We start from the raw sequence: 16,880 nt of genomic DNA, 5'->3' as shown, positions 1-16,880 counted from the left end.
CAAACGGAAAAATAACATTTTTTCAGATCTCACGCCTTTTCTATTATTTATTTTTGCTTGATCATTTTTAAAACCTAAATAATTTTAATAATACTCGGAAGTTCGAAATAAATTCAAATCAGGGCCATTTTTAAATTAATTTTTTCCAACGATGAGAGTCAGCGAAGAGAAGAGTCGAGACCGTACACAGCCCATCGAGAGCAGGTGCATGCCGGCGCCTGTAAGAAAAGAAGAGGGGAGGCCACATATTTAAGGGGAAGGTCGAGGAGGACCAGTCCAGTTTCTTGAGCGTTGGCTCTGCTCAGTCCCTGCAGCGGCCACCGACCGTGTGCATCGTTGAAGGTCTCTTCTCGCGGCCGCAACTCACGCGCGACACGGACGCCCGAATTCACTCTCATCGCTCTCACCCTCAGAGTGAATTAATTTTTTCAAGTGAGCCGCAGTGCGTCACGATATCATGTCGGCCTGTCCTGCCCTTGTGTTCGTGGCGCTCGCCCTGCTGCTGGCCGTGCAGGCACAACCGCCCTCCGCAATGAGGCCCGTGCCGGACACCGTCAGTGACAAGGACGCTCCTACTCATGTAAGTTCCATCAAACAAATTTTCCAAATTTATTTGTAATTTTTATTTTTTTTCAGTTTTGAACCCCTGTAAAAATGAAAAATTCTAGAGTTTTTGTCATTGTCAGGCACTGCAATTTTTATTTTTGTCCGATATTTGTATTTTTTAGGTTTTAGGTGAGCAAACTAGCGAGTCTTTTTAAAAATCAAATTAATGAGCGTGCCAATAATTGTATGATCAATTTTTTTGGAGTTGCTCAGTCGCGGTTCAATAACTTAAATCCCCACGCACTTCAGCATTGAAATTAATTTGCATTCAGTTACGACTTCCGTGTCGTTTGATCCTCGACGCAGGATCGAAATTATTATGATTAGCTATATTGTAGTTCACTATATTTATAGAGCATCTCAGCAAGATGCTGAGCCGCCTTTATTTGCGGTTTTCTTCGCCGCGGGACATTATTTCAAAGATCGTGCGTGCGTCGCATCGCTTGTTTATTTGTTTTCCATCACGCAAATTGTTGCATGGTCAACAAAAGCAATTGACGCAACGCGAGTCGTACGCCATTAATCTTCATCAATTCAAAGTAAAAATAAATCTGCCTACAGTGATCCTTTTGTGTCGAATCAGGACTAAGAAATTCAAAAGACTTGTAAAGCTGGTGAAGCGAAAAGGGGAAGCAATTCGTTTTATGAGAGGATGCAATAGTAAAATAGAATCATTAACTGAGGTTTGACTTGGGGAGAATGTGTTGGAATTGGATGCAGCCAGAGAGAAATAGTTCATGGAGCGTGCGAATTTCATGCCGGCTGCCTTCTAACAATGAAAGGGTACCATAACATAAAACGCGGCTTGCACCTGCAGCACAACAACAAGATCACACTGTGCGTTTGTGCTCGGAACTTGTTACTGGTCCGGACCTGTGATTCACGTTTTTCCCGCGTATCTGACGTCAACGCCATGCAAAAATTATGCAAAATGCTCTATGAACGTGTGGCACGATTCAATCCACTATATCTTAGGCGAAATTTGAATTAGTTGCATCAACTCCCTGTGGTGCTCTCAACAAATTAAGTGAAACTACCTAAAGATTAAATGATTTACGGGGGCCATATAAAGATGGTGTAATTTCAATTAAATCCAAGCGGCGCCATCAAAGATGAGCGGCACGAGGACATAAAAGAAATTAAGCAATGTGGGTTATATGGGGCGAGCATCAAGTCGAGAATTTGATTCTTTTTTATAAGCGGATGGGAATGACAATGAGATTAAAACCCGCGGCACATTGTTATACGCGTCGGGCGAGAGAGAAAGAGATTATTGTTATGCACACATTTCCTCCTCTGCGCGCGGGCTTAATTTGTTTGTCGGAAAATTACGCAGGCACGCACGCAAGAGGGTCTCAGGACTAATTGAGCGTTTTAACGCACGCCTTTATTGTCAATGGGCAGGAATATCTGCAACCGATGGAGAAACTAGCTCGCATCAAGCGACGAATAAAAGTTTAAAAAGTAGTTGTGTGGCGCGGACGGACTGTTAAAAGCTTTCCAGAGTGTGCGCGCAAGAAAATGGCCAACGAAAGAAAAACTGGCTCCAAAGAATGCCGAGCGGAGAACAAGAATCGAAAATTCCCTACACGGCATCAATTATGTACTTTCTTGAGGGCCGCCGAACCGCGCGCCGAGCTGCGCTCTGCTCCATATGTAATTACGTTGGTTGCTTTCAGCCGAAAACATTGACGTGTTTACAATTACTCCAGATGATTTATCACGGGTTAAAAAGCGTTTTTTGGTCCGAATGATTGGAAATTTATTTTTTAATTATGATCGACCAAAAAAAAAACGAAATGAAGAAAGATATCCAAGGTCAATTTGATTTCTCTCGCCTAGATTTTATCAAAACAATTCTTTTTTTTCTTGTTCCTCCGCTCGGCACTTCGCTATGAGCTCACCGGGTCCCAATAACACCGCCTATAGTTGATAGCGTTGGGCTGGAGTGGCCGGCACAATGTGGCCATCTTTTCGTCTCTCTTTAACATTCAACATTATATTTAATAATGTTACTCTCCAAGGGCGGTGATCTTTCGGCTAAGGTCTCTGCCATCTAATTTTAGTCGAGGTTTAATTTCATTAAAGCCAATTAGACACGCGTGCAAGTGATGCAAGTTTGTTGAAACTTGGAAGTTTTGTCTGGACCAATTTCGCCGTGCGTTTATTATTTCAAATGTCCGCCGTCGGCCGACTTGTTTTCTATTTAGACTGCACTCTTGGCACCATTTATACACTCTCTTCGGCTGCGAGACCAGAACTAAAAGCCGCCAAAGCCAGGATTGCTCCAAACGCTTTCCGCTTTTTCGAATTTCCCATGCGTTCGATGCCACCGTATATAGGCTGATGTCTTTTTCGTTTACTCGAACTCGCAGATATAAACTTACCTTTGCGTCGCTCGTAATTTACAACCTGTTTGTTAAACAAACCATTAAAAAGGATACGTGTAACGAGGTGTAATTGCGACAATCTACACTCGACGGAAAAATGCCGCCGAGTCAGCCGCGAGCGAGAAAATGATCACGAGTGAACGAATTGATATTAAATTTGCTCGCCGAAATTTTCTCTATCAAAACATCGCAATTAATGCATATTAGTTAAAAATTACATATCATTTGGAAATTGATTATTTGATCAATCATATCAGGTTACCATTAATAGCCATTAATTATTTAGCAGCACCAAAAATAACTGAACATTTCAAAACGAAAAATTTAATGATTGCTTTTTATGCTGTTTGTTCCACCAAAGCAAAAATGGAATAGCAAATTTGTATTCATATAAGATCAAATTCTGTATTTGTGTTTGAAAGAAAGACGCCCAAAGGTCATTTAAATGTAAAGTCGAGTGAAGTTTTGCTGGTGAATTTGCTTTAGCATTATACAGAAGATGAAGAAAATACAAAACATTTATAGTAAATACCGATACGTATTATTAGCAAAAGCCTTTTAGATGGGAACTTCCGATAATTAAGCAATGCACTTAAGCCTTTAATAGCCGAGTAAGCGAAGGGAGTATGATAAAAATAAATAAATGATTGATCGAAGAGGTGCGTAATTATATTCTGCAGATCCGTGAGCAAACACAACCTTTAAGAGTATGCTGATGAACCAAAGACAGTAATAATCCTTTGCTCACAACGGAGGAATTCTGCTTTCATAATAAATAATAATGGAATGATTGTTTCGAATTTTAAAGGGAATAAAGAAGAGTTTATAAAATCAACTTTAATCTATTCTAGTAGCCCTCAAATCATTTAAATTTTTTTCGTAAAATTAATGTGAGGCCAAGCAATTCAAATTCTGATCGCGCTCTGCGAATTCTCGACACGATACTAGCATTCAAGCAATGTCAAAATACTCGCCAGGTCAGCTTCTTTGGTGTCTCGTGCTCTCTTGCAAAATTGGTGCGTTTTTTCGAGCAGTGCTCCAAGTGTACAAACTGCAATAGGGAGCCAGCGAACCGGCTAAAAATAACACGGCTATCTCAGAACTGTCTCCATACATTTTTCTGCAGCACGCAATGATCGCGTGAAGTGAAACATAAACTGTGGGATAAACACGTCAAAGGAATTTGAATTATTACTGCTAAATCATAAAAATTTACAACTGCAGGCGCCCTAGGGCATATATATATAAAAGTTATAAAAATGACCAAAGGAGATTTTAAAAATATCGATTTCTATCAAAGGAAGCAAGAAGTTTAATCAAGAACCACTTTTTCAATTAAATGCTGTTATCAGGCTGAAGCAGATGAGGCAACTTTTCGGTGGTTGACATCGCATTTTTAACAGAATTATAGAAATTCGATTTCCCTTCGCGACCCGTGCGTGAAAGCCAATTTTCATCATTCACTCAAGCCAAGGAGCCATTTATCCCGCGCCGACAGACGTCAATATTTACTCAGCGGCCTCCATCTCATTTGAGAAAAAGCACATTTTCGTAGCTTGATTGTTTCGGCTGAAGGTTTTTCAACAGCACTCAGCACAAAGGTCCACCTTGTTAGCTGAGCGTGTCTACCCAGCAGACAGGCTCGTTCAAATAGGTGTGTGGTGTGTCCCTTGGAAGAGTTTGTGTTTTCAAGCTCCCCCAGCACTGGAATTTATCCTCTATCTCGCTCTCGCTTTTTGTTTACCTGCAGTTGTGAAGAAGAACTACTATCTTTTGATCGGCAGATGCATCTCCTTCATCGTCACGGGGGTTCACATTTTATCAAAGTCATAATATCAGATCCTTTTCCAGAGTGCTTTGTAGGCCTTTTAAAGAACCCTCGAATTTTCTGCGTGGCTTGAATTGGTCCCAGGGAATTGTTCAAAAAGGCTGATATTGTTACAACATGCGTATACGCTTAATTCCAAGAATTCTTCAGCATAAAAGAAATCCGGTGCAAACACACATTTTCTGTCTTTTTCTTTACGGTCGGAAAATTTTTGTTTAGTAAATATATTTCGACACATACAACCAACCCTGCCTTAATTTTTTCTTGTAAAAACTTGAAGAAATCTACTGTAAATCTAAAGTATTTTTCTTTGAAAAAAAGAACTCACTTTACGATAGTGAATAGATGATAGATCGTGTATGGAAATTCATTCATGCATACCTACTTGTCCGCGGCAGCGTCAAGATCCGCAAGCCCTTGTAAGGTATGGAAATTGGCGGCGGGCGTGCGCGACTAATGAAATTTATGCCTGGCGCCAATGACTCTCTAAAGCACCACCCTGTTTATGAAGACATATATCCGTGTGCGTACAGCCAACGAGTTCACGACCAGCATGCAATGCTAAAAAAATCCAGATCAACGAGTAGACCAGCATTTTTGACAAATGAGTCAACAGCCGCGGCTAGCACTACGCGTTCGCAGAAAAAGCTTTAGTATTCATACACGCACAAGGGAGCAGAGTCATGCGCTGTGCATGAGCGAACCGGATTGCGTGAATGTCAGATAATGCACATGCAGATTCTAGAAAGGAAGCTCGTAAAAAGTTAGGGAAAAATAATTATTGAAATGGAGTGATTCACGCGCAAAGTTGAATCATCTCGAGGACTTCTTTATTTCTCTTTTTGTTACATATGCATCATAATTTCTTTTTCACAATATGATCGAAATTGTGTTTTCAGCGAATTTAGACAATTATTTTCCAGAATGAATAGGTAAAATAAAAAATGAAGTAATATTTGAGGTATTTAGGATAGATAAAATATTTCAAGTGTAACCATACCTGTATAATTCTATATTGCTCTTGTTATCTTTCTCTTCATCCTTGATGCAAATTTCCTTGTATAATTGATTCAAGAGATTATTTAGTCCATATTAAACAGTCGATAAATGGGGGAAGGTTCCGTCGCCACAGCCCCGAAATTCAGGAGACCCGCGAATGCAAAAGACCCACACATTTTTAAAACCGCATTTATAAGCACGAAAAAAATTCTCTCCTCTGCAGAAGGCCGAAAAGTTTTGGACCTGATTCGCGAACAATAATAATTTTTATATGATAGATGCTTGTTGAACCCTTAAAATTTATAAAATTATCCTTCAAATTGTATTTTTTTCTCCATTCAATAAAAAATTATATTACAAAAGTTATCTCAGCATCATTGTGCTGAGTCATTTGATACACTGAATCTGTGTCTTCGTGCATCTCCTTCTCTAGGAGTTTTTGTACTCCTCTGCCTCTTTCTTTTCACAGAGCCAATACATACTATGCTGAAAACGGAATGCAAGAAAGAGACTTCAAACAAATATCACCACTCTGTCCAAATATTTTCAGATTGCTCTCGCATTACGTTGTCATTTAGAAGAGTTTGGATTTTTTTCTACTATCGATGCGCTTTCCTGCCAGAAATGCGACAAGTGTTGTGCATGCGATTAATGTAATAAATTTTTGCGTAAAGTATTAAAATACTTGGAAGAACCAATTATTATGGAGTGCCACTTTCCTCTCCCTATTGGCTTACAATACAAGTAGTGTCGCAATGCGTTTTATGGTCTTACACAAGTCCGACCAAATACTATATATTTTCAGTCTTGTACAAGATTTTTCGGCCTTCTGAATTCAATTTACCAAACTTCTCAGTCATGTGAAATTTCACACTTTCAATCTACTGAAATTCTCTGAACGCGCCTTGAAAATGGCACATCAAATATTCTTCCACCTCAGCAATTTTCTATTCATTATGTTCCTTATCTTTTTTTGCAATCTCGACATTATTGTACCCTTTGAACTTCTTACATCTCTATTACGGATATGATTATTAAATATTAGTTTTTCCACATTTAAATCGGTTAGAAGTCCATGAGTTTACTTTTTTTAAGCCTAACTAACGATGACATCATTTTTTCAAGATAGAAACAAAATAATTAATCCAATGCTTTCAAACAATCATCAATTTAGCGAGAGAACCTTTGAATTTACATACGATGCTGGAGTCACAAGGTCCTCTCGGCTTAGAACATAAATTTGTTGAAAATACATCCGCCAAGATGCTTGGACGCGCGCGAGCCACTTTGTTCATCGCAGCTGCCAAAAGTCTAAATTGATGCCCAAAATTGGCAAACGGTGAGCACGGCAGTCCATAAATCGGCGACTTAATGGCGCTCCTCGGGAGAAATAACTCGTTATGCGAAAACAAAGGCAATAATAGTGCTGTGTGCGCGAGTAAAAATACGAGAGGCCCGTTCCGAGAGAGTGAGAGAGAGAGAGAGAGAGAGAGAGAGAGAAAACAGCATATTATGTACTCTTTTTGCATGTGTGCGCCTAAAAGCTGGTTTAGGCGCCGTGGGCCAGCCACGACCGCGGCTGCCGCACAGCCAAGGTGTTCTTCTCTCTTGTATTCAGCAACAACTCTCGGTCTATTATATATTGTAGTGCGCGCGCGAAAGAGAGAGAGAGAGAAATAATGCCGGTGATGTCATGCGCCAGCAATGCCATCGCAAAAAGTATTATTCCGCACAAATTGTGTGGTTTTCTCTTTTCGGCCCATTGTCAGTTTGAACCCTCGTCTTTCATCTGTATGATGAGGGTCTTGATAATTATTGAGTCTTGACACAGCCTCCAGAGGTGATGATGTCTGGGAAATAGTGTATAGTTTCCTCTTCTTCGCCTTAGCGATTGGGTGTATCACATCACCGCCGGGCTGCAATTTTCGGCAGCTCTATATTTGACACAAAAACCGCAAAGTGCGTGACTATTTACTCCCTTGGCAGGGTCAAATTGCCGGTCTTTTTAACTCGTCGGTGCTATGAGAATAAGTGGCAATAATATAAAGCGAAATGCATAGGAATTTTTTTAAATCGTCGTTAGTTTTTCAAGTTCAGCAAGTAACAACTTACAACAAATATATTTATTGTAACAAATCGTGATATTTTTGTTTAAAAATTGTCTCTCGCTCCCGACTTTAAACGCAAAATTATCGCGCTAAAACGGCTGTTTTGGGCAAAAAATCATCCAACTCCTGCAAATCATGATTTTCCTCTGTCCTATTGTCAATATTTTAACTTGCACAAAAGGTTTAAAAATAATCTTTCGACATAGGGTTAAAAACCGTAAATTTTTGTATAAACTAAAATATGCAATGGATTGCGAGTTAAACAAATTTTAAACATTTTTTATTTTGGGAAAATAAATTACTTAATTTGTAAAAAATTTAAATTAATTTTACTGGGGAAAACCGACCAGAAACATAGTGTTGCGGTCTTTAACAGTGCGCCGACAAAAGAAATTTGAAGCCTCAAAAATTCTCTTTTTTAGAGACAATAAAACACAAATAAATTAGACATCGGTGCAATTTTTGAAAAGGATTATTTGTGTGATAATGTTATAGTTTATCGAATTAGTGTGGCTCATGCAACTTCGACTGTTTTTTTTTGTTTCGCTCGTCCAAATCGCTTACGAAATACCTCCATTCAAGCGATCCTAATTTTTAAGAGAGTCAATTTTGTCTGTACACGACACTTTGGTGCTGTTTTAGCACTTTTTATCTGGGTGTCTCTGCTTACATTATAATATTTCCTTCACAAAAGGCTAGATGAGAGTAAAAATAACATATTAATTAAACCACAAAGAGAGACCATAACTATCTATAAAACCATTAATTCAGTCATCGCCAAGGTAGTGGTGTCTCACCTGGTAATAGTTTTAATAAAAACATTATCTTAAATCGTGCGAATCTCTGCTTTCAGTGTCCAACGAATTGCAGCCCAAACAGGGCAGGGCAGCAGCGCAAGCACGTTTGCGGCAATGACGGCAAGACCTACCCATCAGCCTGCCACCTGCTGCTCCAAAGTTGCCAAAACCCAGGCAGCAAACTGCTGGTTCAATCTAGGGGCAAATGCAGGCCCAACAAGCAAAGTGGCGGAAGCTCAGGTGAATACATATTTTATTCCTCTTCTTTCAGGCTTAATTGGTCAATTAAATTATCGGGAAAGTATATTTATTGAAAGTGTACCAAAGATTGATGATTTTAAAAGCTTTTACGAGTTAAATCTTGACAAATCGGAGTGATTATCCTCATCCCTGATTTGAGAAAGGATTTAAAAAACCACGATTAACGGGGAGAGAAATACGAATATTGTAGCGAGCGCAGTGCGGTGATAAATAAACTTGTCGACTGCGACCGCACGGCTCATTAATTACCTTTACGGCCTCCGCGATTAGACGATTTGAGAGCATTTAATCGTCAATCGGGAAATAAATTATCGCTACCTGATCACAAACATAATCGAATATGGTATGTTAAAAAGAGTGACCCAACACAGTATATTGTGCTCATTGTCAGGAAATAAAATCTGACGCGAGGATCTAATTAATTTTATTAATTTTCTTAGGATAATTGAGGACTTATTATTGGTTTAATTTTTTCCCAGTTTCCCCATCTGACATGAGATTCCTCTGATATCGTTTATAATTTCCGTCTTTTTAGAGAAGCTGCGAATCACTGGTACTGTGCAATAATTAAAAACTTCTCATATCTCACTGCTCTCAATGCACATAGTTTCTTATCTGTCGTATTCATATATTTTCAAAGCAATCGAGTCTCCTATAATTTGGCAAACACAGCCATAGGAAAAGAAAAGTTGAATTTTTGTTGTCTGCAGAATCTCAAGGAAACACACACTGTCAGGAGGCACGCAGGTTCCACGCTTCCAAGGAGCAGGAGAACAAGTTTGTGCCCGCGTGCGACAAGGACGGCCACTTTCTGCCGATTCAGTGCTTTAACGTGTACTGCTGGTGCGTGGACACCGTCTCCGGAAACCCCATCCATAACACCTACACCGAAAACGACAAACCCGATTGCAGCAAAAGTAACAGAACATGCAATTCTTTTGGCTTTCTTTAAACTGGCTCAAAGTCTGTATGAGCAGCCTGCTTTGCTTGATAGAGAAACGTTTTGTTCTGCTGCGCAACGATTGTTTTGCTTATTATGCTTGAAACTCTGAGAACGCTTGAAAACCCGGTTCAAGGGGCAAAAATTTTCTTTTGGTCTGGTGAAAAAATTCGAATAGATTCCTACTAAATTAATAGGGAAAGGCTGTTGGTAAATGTGCATGTCGAATTTTGAGTGAGCGGGTTTAAATAAATTTTGAGCAAAGCTTTTATTAATGAAAATAATAACTAATACATGAATGCATGTTTCGATACTGTAGAAATATTATTTGTTGATGAGGTACCGCAAATGCCGATATTTATTTATATTTTTTAAGAGCAGGTGTTGCATAAATATGATTTTCTTGTTTTTCTGTTTATTATCATTTTCAAACCATAATATTTTTTGTGTGTAATTTATTGCCTGAAAACCATCAGCATAGGATAGAAATCGATGGCATGTGTTCGTCTTAAAGTTTTGCAAAAAAGCTTGAATGTAGCTAGATTTTTAGAAAAAAATCTCTTACCATTCTTACAGATGAAATTGTTTGATGTAGGTCGTCGAATGGTTGTGGCTTTATTTTAATTAAATTAATTGAAGGAAGAGCATTAGCCCGAATGTTATTATTAATTGCAACCCTGTATGCGACTCCTGGCCTCAATGTTAAGTGCTTCGAAGCCATGCGCAACCGTTTGTGGAACAATTTGCGCAATTTGTCACCGAATTTATATGTGATTTACTGTGCATTATCAAACACAAAACTCAGTCTAACGTTTTCTTAACTCTGTATAATACAGTCCTATTTTTGCCTTTTTCATTTTGAATATTATGCTGAATTTTTGATGCAGGGGTAGTTACTGACCCCTGCAATAAACTTCTAAAAAAGAACTGAATTTTCATATAAAAATCGCTTACATTTTAACCTTTTTCTTTCAATAATTTTTCAACCGTCTCCTTTATCTGTAACATAGCTAGAAAAGTGTGGTCTGGTTCAGCAGTTCTAAACGGGCGGCTGAAACCAAAGTCACGAACCCTTTTTTAGAGCAATTTCCTGCATCTACGCTGCTAATCTGTAACTAAAAACGCCGATTTTAGCTTTTATCATCTGTGGAGTTAGCTAATGCGCATTTTGGAATTTATTTTTACAGTTGCCGCTGCACCAAAGACAAAGAAGTCAGGCTCGTCAAACGGCAACCAGTCGCATATGCGGAAAGCGTCACAGCGGCCGAACGCCAAGACCGGTAGTAAATTGCCCTTCGGTGAAATCTCAAACAGACCGAAGCCAAAGAAAGGTCAGTTTCCATCACTTTCGTTTTTCTGTCACCACCGATGAGCTAGTTCACGCGCAGTTTTTCCACGAAAAGCGACGCATCTCTTTATTCTGGAGCGCGTGCGGCGCGAAAACAAACAAAGCGTCCGTCGTCTGACGCTCCATTTGCGTTTCTTTTCTTTTCCTTCATTCTTCTGATCTGAGTGTGTTTGTTGCTTCTTGCCTCTGCAGCGTGCGAAAGCATGGACAGAATCACCTTCAACAAAAACCTGCTCAATTCGCTCATCGTGGACATGCGACGCCAGAACATTACACACAGGCCTGGTAAATATTGGAGCTAAATAAATCTTTGTCAAATGGTTTGCGTGAATTGAATGTAAAATTCCGATTCGTTAAGAGGTAATCTTTTTACACTAAAAACACTTTTAATGTGTTTTATTATACTTATTTGATTGGTCATGTTTTTTTATAGTTATAAAGGACGCAGAAATTAGGTCAATCTTTTTAAATCATGGCTTTCATTTTGAGTATTTTCGTTTTGCCTTTTTTGAGGAATTGTTAAGTTTTCCACTGAAAAATAGGTACCATAAATCATATGCGATTATCAAACATTAAAATTAAATTGATTCGTCATAAGTTTATGTATTGTAAAACCAGTCAAGGTATTTTCAAAACACGAGATGATTTCTTGAGACGACCAATTTTATTAACCTTTAATCGTGATTCAAACTACAAATGATTTAAATTAACATTTTTTTTTTCGAAGGAAACTTTGGCGAAATCATAATGGAGGAGATAAAAGATCCTGAGGTACAGCGGCGGATCCTGGAGCATAAGTTCAACATGCTTGACCAGAACAAAGACCGTGTGCTGGAAAAGAAAGAATATCGCACCCTGAGGAAATTTGCACGGCTAAACGTGATGCCTCGGAGGTGCTCGCACTCATTCATGCAGCGCTGCGACCTCAACAAGGACACCAAGATCACCAAGGACGAGTGGCTCGGCTGCCTTGGCTTTGACACGCACAGTAAGTCCTCCTTTTCCGCATTTTCTTTTCCATAAAGTGTTGCGCACACACGTGTAAAAACGGTGCTTAATAGGGCCATGCACAAAATAGTTTTGAATCTGCTATTTATGAGTCATGGCTCTTTTATCATTGTTATTTCTTCCTCTTCAATTTCAAATTAGATTTCACGAAAACAATCTACAGTTCTCTATTGTGCTTAATCCAAAGATTAGTTGACTGCAGCACTGACCCATGTGGAAAAATGAATGATTATTAATTGCACAGCCCTGGTGCTTGGTCTCTCTAGATTCTTCTTTCATTCCATTGCATCTGTTTAAAATGCTCAACTCATCAACGGGTGCGTTGCATCATGACACCGCTGATGAGGGTTCAATGCAATCGTTACTACCACCGCCGAATTTCGGCCAAAGTGGCTTGCCTGAAGCGCGCAAGGGTAAGCCACCCCCGCGCTCTCGCTTTCTTCTACTCCCTAAAAGTAGTCTCAACCACTTCTGCATGGATCTTTTGACTTAAATTTGTCCTCATAAACCTTGGAGGGTATGGAATGCGGAAGTTTTTTAAAGCTAAAAATTATTAGGGTGCTTTTGAGGGAATATTCTTTTCTCTAGAATGATATTAAATATTTGTAACCTTCTTTTAGTTCGATTTTTAAGGGGTATTGCGCCATAATTTGATTTAAATTGAATTGTAGGATAAAATTACAAATTTTCATATCATGTTTAAAAAATATATGTTTAATTTTCTTAAAGGCTCCTAAAGTAGCAATTATTTAATTAAAATATTTAATTGTTTAAAAAATGCATTACAAATAGCTAAAATCAACAATTAATTTTTAATTATAAATAATGACTAGAGACAATATATTATTTCAAGGGGCTTTTGGTACTTGTGGTAAAAGGGCTGATTTCGATGGTTCAAAATAATCAAAGACCATCTTAGAGTAAATACTATCACAGTTTAGAATTAATCTGAAGTGAATCTCAAGGAATTTCGTATCGTACACGTACTATATTTACTGCAACCATATTGCCTTGATTAAGTGTTTGGTTTGTGGTGATGTCCGTTAGTGTATATGAAACAAAAATTAACATTTTTCTAATGATTTAAATCATTCTCAATTATTCTTTTGTATGCAAAAGATGCTCAATTATAGTAGCATGTCAGTAAAATAATTGCTCCTTTAAGTTTCGCAATTTCTTTGCAAAACCGCTTTTGAAATGTGCATTTAGAAAATTACTAAATAACCTTGCATGATTTTTTCTTTGCCGGCCTAATAACTTTCTGTTGTAACGTAAAATTTTGCTTAATTCGAAGCAAGATGCAGAATAGCAATGACGCGGAGACTTTCTATATTACTCTCAAGCCGTGTCCATTATTAACTTTGTTGTGTCGACCATGACATCGCCTGAATTATGCTGATGGCGCCAATAAAATAGCATTTGCGGAGCAATTTGGAAAACAAGAGTCGCTAGCATTAAACACGCAGAGAGCAGATTTTCTAGATTGGCCCGGCGCTGGCTGCTTTGAAAGAGATCTCGCCGCGTCTTATTTCTGACTGAATTGGACTCTCTCTCTCTCTCGCTCTCTCGTGCATTTGTTTATCAAGTGGTTTATTCGCTGCCTATTCGCATGGCGCCAAGTGGGTAATGGCCTGATGGCAGGCGCCGACGTTTATATTCGCACTGTTGATACGGGGTCAAATGTCTGCTCAAATCCCACATAGCGTGTGCGGTTACGGGGACGTGGAAAATAGACTCGCGGCTCACCGGCCAAGAAACTTTCTTCAACGCCGGCGACGCCGCCTCCCTCGTGCCCGGCGCGAGTAGAACGGCTTTTCTGCCTTTTTCAACCGGGTAACACGCACTTTGCTGGACGAAAGTCGCTTTTGAAAATTGAATCGGCCACTTTTCAATTTTTCACGCCCCTCGTGCGCACCGCTGTAATGACCCTGCGTCTGGTGTACATGTACACTATGTGAAAAGCTAGTTCACATTCGTTTGGCTCGCAGACAGAGACAATCGCTAAAGCTGCTTTCTCTGCTGCCCGTCTCTTGATATTGATATGTATACACTTTGCTGATGTTACAACAATTAGCTATTAGTTATGTTACGAGCACTACCCAGAATAATAATATGCGTGTGTTTCCGCGTGCAGTCGCAATTAAGCGCATTGCTCTTTGAAGCCCTTGAGAGGAAAATCCGACAAATACGTATATTTTATCAACAAAGGGAGCATCTTCAAACAACTTTTATCAGTCAAGCGCTTCAGTTATATTTTCTCAAGCCAGCTTCGCAGTTTGAATGCATGCGTTTGAAGTGGAAAATTTTGCTAACACATCGTTTTCGAGAAATTACGTTACTTTAATCAAAACTATTGCAGGAACTATTCTAGACATCCCAATCGTCGAGGAGGAAGGACCCGGCGTAGGTAGTAGCGATGGTGACAGCTCCGAGGAACCTCCAGAGGGTAGGTTTTGTATTTAATTGATCTTGGCGAGGTTTATGTTATCAATTATCAATTTGATTTGTAGGTAAAGGCTGCTTCTTTGAAAGGAGGAGTGCTCAAGATCAGGACACAAAAAATTTATACGTGCCAAATTGCACGGAAGACGGAAAGTACCTGCGGAAGCAGTGCTACCCAAGCACAGGTGAATGTATCAGTTGAAAATTACAATTATTTTTCTGCCCATTACGTACTCAAGTGCATTTACAAAATTGCTTTTAACTAAGTATTATTTTTATTTGTGTTACTTATTCAAGTTTTATGATGAAAATGTGGGTTTTATCTCTACCTTTTTACTCATAGGAGATTAATTATAATTTATCTTGTCCTAAAAAGTAATGACTAATAGAAATAATGTGAAATATATTTCACAGGCTACTGTTTCTGCGTGGACGAGGAAGACGGAAAAATGCAACCTGGCTCAATCGTTCTTAACAGTGAGCCACAATGCGAGTCGCGGCAATCGAGTTCTTCCATCAAATCCCCTAGCTTCATGGACAAGTGCAACGAGGAAAAGAAAAAACGATTCATCAAAAACTTGAAAGAGCTGATGAACAATAAAATCGAATATTCCAGCTGGAGCAGGTTGAAAAAAATATTTTTTATATATGTTATTGCTCCCTAAGATATTAGATTTCTATTGCTTAGCTTTTCTAATTTAATTTTTCCATCGCAGCACCGACAAAAATGGTGACAGGGCCAAGTACGAGAAGCTGGTGTCCGCCTCATTCTTTGACTCTCTAGACAAGAACAAGGACCACGCTTTGGACAAGAAGGAGTGGAAGGAGTTCCGCAAGATCGTGGACGAATCCCAGGTTGACAAGCAGTGCGGCAGGAGGTTCCTTCGCTATTGTGATACAGACAAGAATAGCAGAGTGTCTCGCACCGAGTGGGAGGCTTGCTTGACAGTAAAGAAAGCACCAGCCACTTTTGGCAATAACGGTAATAATAACATTGTTTATTTAGTTAAATTTTTGTATTATAAAATGATACTACGAAAATTAAAAAGGGATAAATAATCAGGCTTTTCTAGAGTTAAACGAAATTGTGTAAAAATGAAATTCCAAACTCCAAACCATATTGGATAAATATATTTTAAAACAAGAAAGGTATAGGCGTTTTCGTTGATCATTAATCTTTTTTCTATTTATCCTGATTTGTTGTAAACTTTAACTATTATTTAACGTCCTATCTAAAATTTTACAGACGACATTTTTATTGGCAAGCCAAACGCCAACCGAAGAGGGCCGAATCCGCTTGACGCTCTACTGGTTTACGATTGAGTTTGTATGCCATCCCATTTGAAATTAATTGCATTTGCCAAGATTTATGAAGGCGCTTGACTAGCCGAGAAGATAATATTTAGTATTTTGACAAGAACGAGAGCAGGACAGTGTTTGTGACAAGTGAGATTTCAATATTTCGCATCAGTATGCTTATTATATATGTATTTATATTCTTGGAAAACTTGACGTCTGGTGTTATTTTCGTGTCAACAAGTTTCATTAGCTGAAGTTGTACTAAGTATGTGACTGTGTCTCATTTTATCTCACGCGCGAGGACACTTCATTTTTAACTTATTCGCAAAAATGCCTATTTGAGTTTTAAGTAAATTTGTAAACATAATGCGATGCTAACGTTGCAAAGATCATCACATTAGAGTGTATCTTTTAGTTGTAAAATATAATAATAATGCTGCATTGTCTAACGCAAAGATCCTTGAGTGAACGCAAAAATTTAGCTAATCAGCATATATGAGCTAATTAAACCACTTCCAATATTATTTGTAAGTCTGGACCTAATTAATACTTTGAATTATCAGTTGAAGAAGACAGTTTCAAAGGGTCTGCTACAAAATTGTACTAACTATAGTAATTGTAAGAAATACTATGAGATATGAAAATAAGAATGTTGCAATATATTAAAAATTGTATTTCAATCATAACTATTTCTCCCAAGAAATTTATTTAGCTGTATTTTTACTTAGCTATTGATGATATTTGTGAATATGATAAAACTTTTCACACTTAGAAAAATAACCAAAACTGATTTAAATTGTAGATTGTAGCAAAAATAGCATACCATAAAATTATCTGGAAAAATATTTTTACTC

The 16,880-nt window shown here is 38.5% G+C and overlaps 1 protein-coding gene across 3 annotated transcripts; it reads left to right on the top strand.

Annotated features, from left to right (window-relative positions):
• The first annotated feature begins 281 nt into the window (after nucleotides 1–281).
• On the top strand, nucleotides 282–16,733 carry magu (SPARC related modular calcium binding-like protein magu). 3 transcript variants are annotated; one of them, XM_065495521.1, is made up of 12 exons: nucleotides 285–580; nucleotides 8,785–8,968; nucleotides 9,700–9,906; nucleotides 11,117–11,260; nucleotides 11,470–11,562; nucleotides 12,005–12,265; nucleotides 12,552–12,698; nucleotides 14,645–14,731; nucleotides 14,796–14,912; nucleotides 15,142–15,352; nucleotides 15,444–15,709; nucleotides 15,974–16,733. In XM_065495521.1, exons 1-12 carry the CDS (start codon nucleotides 458–460, stop codon nucleotides 16,048–16,050), a joined length of 1,917 nt encoding a protein of 638 aa, XP_065351593.1. In that variant the 5' UTR covers nucleotides 285–457; the 3' UTR covers nucleotides 16,051–16,733. The 3 variants fall into 3 exon arrangements, with proteins under 3 accessions (XP_065351595.1, XP_065351593.1, XP_065351594.1); XM_065495523.1 differs by lacking the exon at nucleotides 9,700–9,906 and having other exon boundaries at nucleotides 282–580; XM_065495522.1 differs by lacking the exon at nucleotides 12,552–12,698 and having other exon boundaries at nucleotides 288–580.
• The last annotated feature ends 147 nt before the right edge of the window (nucleotides 16,734–16,880 follow it).

This window comes from Cloeon dipterum, chromosome X (genome assembly GCF_949628265.1).
Source record: "Cloeon dipterum chromosome X, ieCloDipt1.1, whole genome shotgun sequence".
Classification (NCBI taxonomy): Eukaryota; Metazoa; Arthropoda; class Insecta; order Ephemeroptera; family Baetidae; genus Cloeon; species Cloeon dipterum.
The sequence above is the reverse complement of the archived record's forward strand: the minus strand, read 5'-3'. Positions and strand labels throughout refer to the sequence as shown.

Coding starts and splice junctions, on each gene's coding strand:
- magu (XM_065495521.1), top strand. CDS start 458: ATGTCGGCCTGTCCTGCCCTTGTGTTCGTGGCGCTCGCCCTGCTGCTG. Junction 581..8,784: donor ACAAGGACGCTCCTACTCAT/GTAAGTTCCATC, acceptor CTCTGCTTTCAG/TGTCCAACGAATTGCAGCCC. Junction 8,969..9,699: donor GCAAAGTGGCGGAAGCTCAG/GTGAATACATAT, acceptor TGTTGTCTGCAG/AATCTCAAGGAAACACACAC.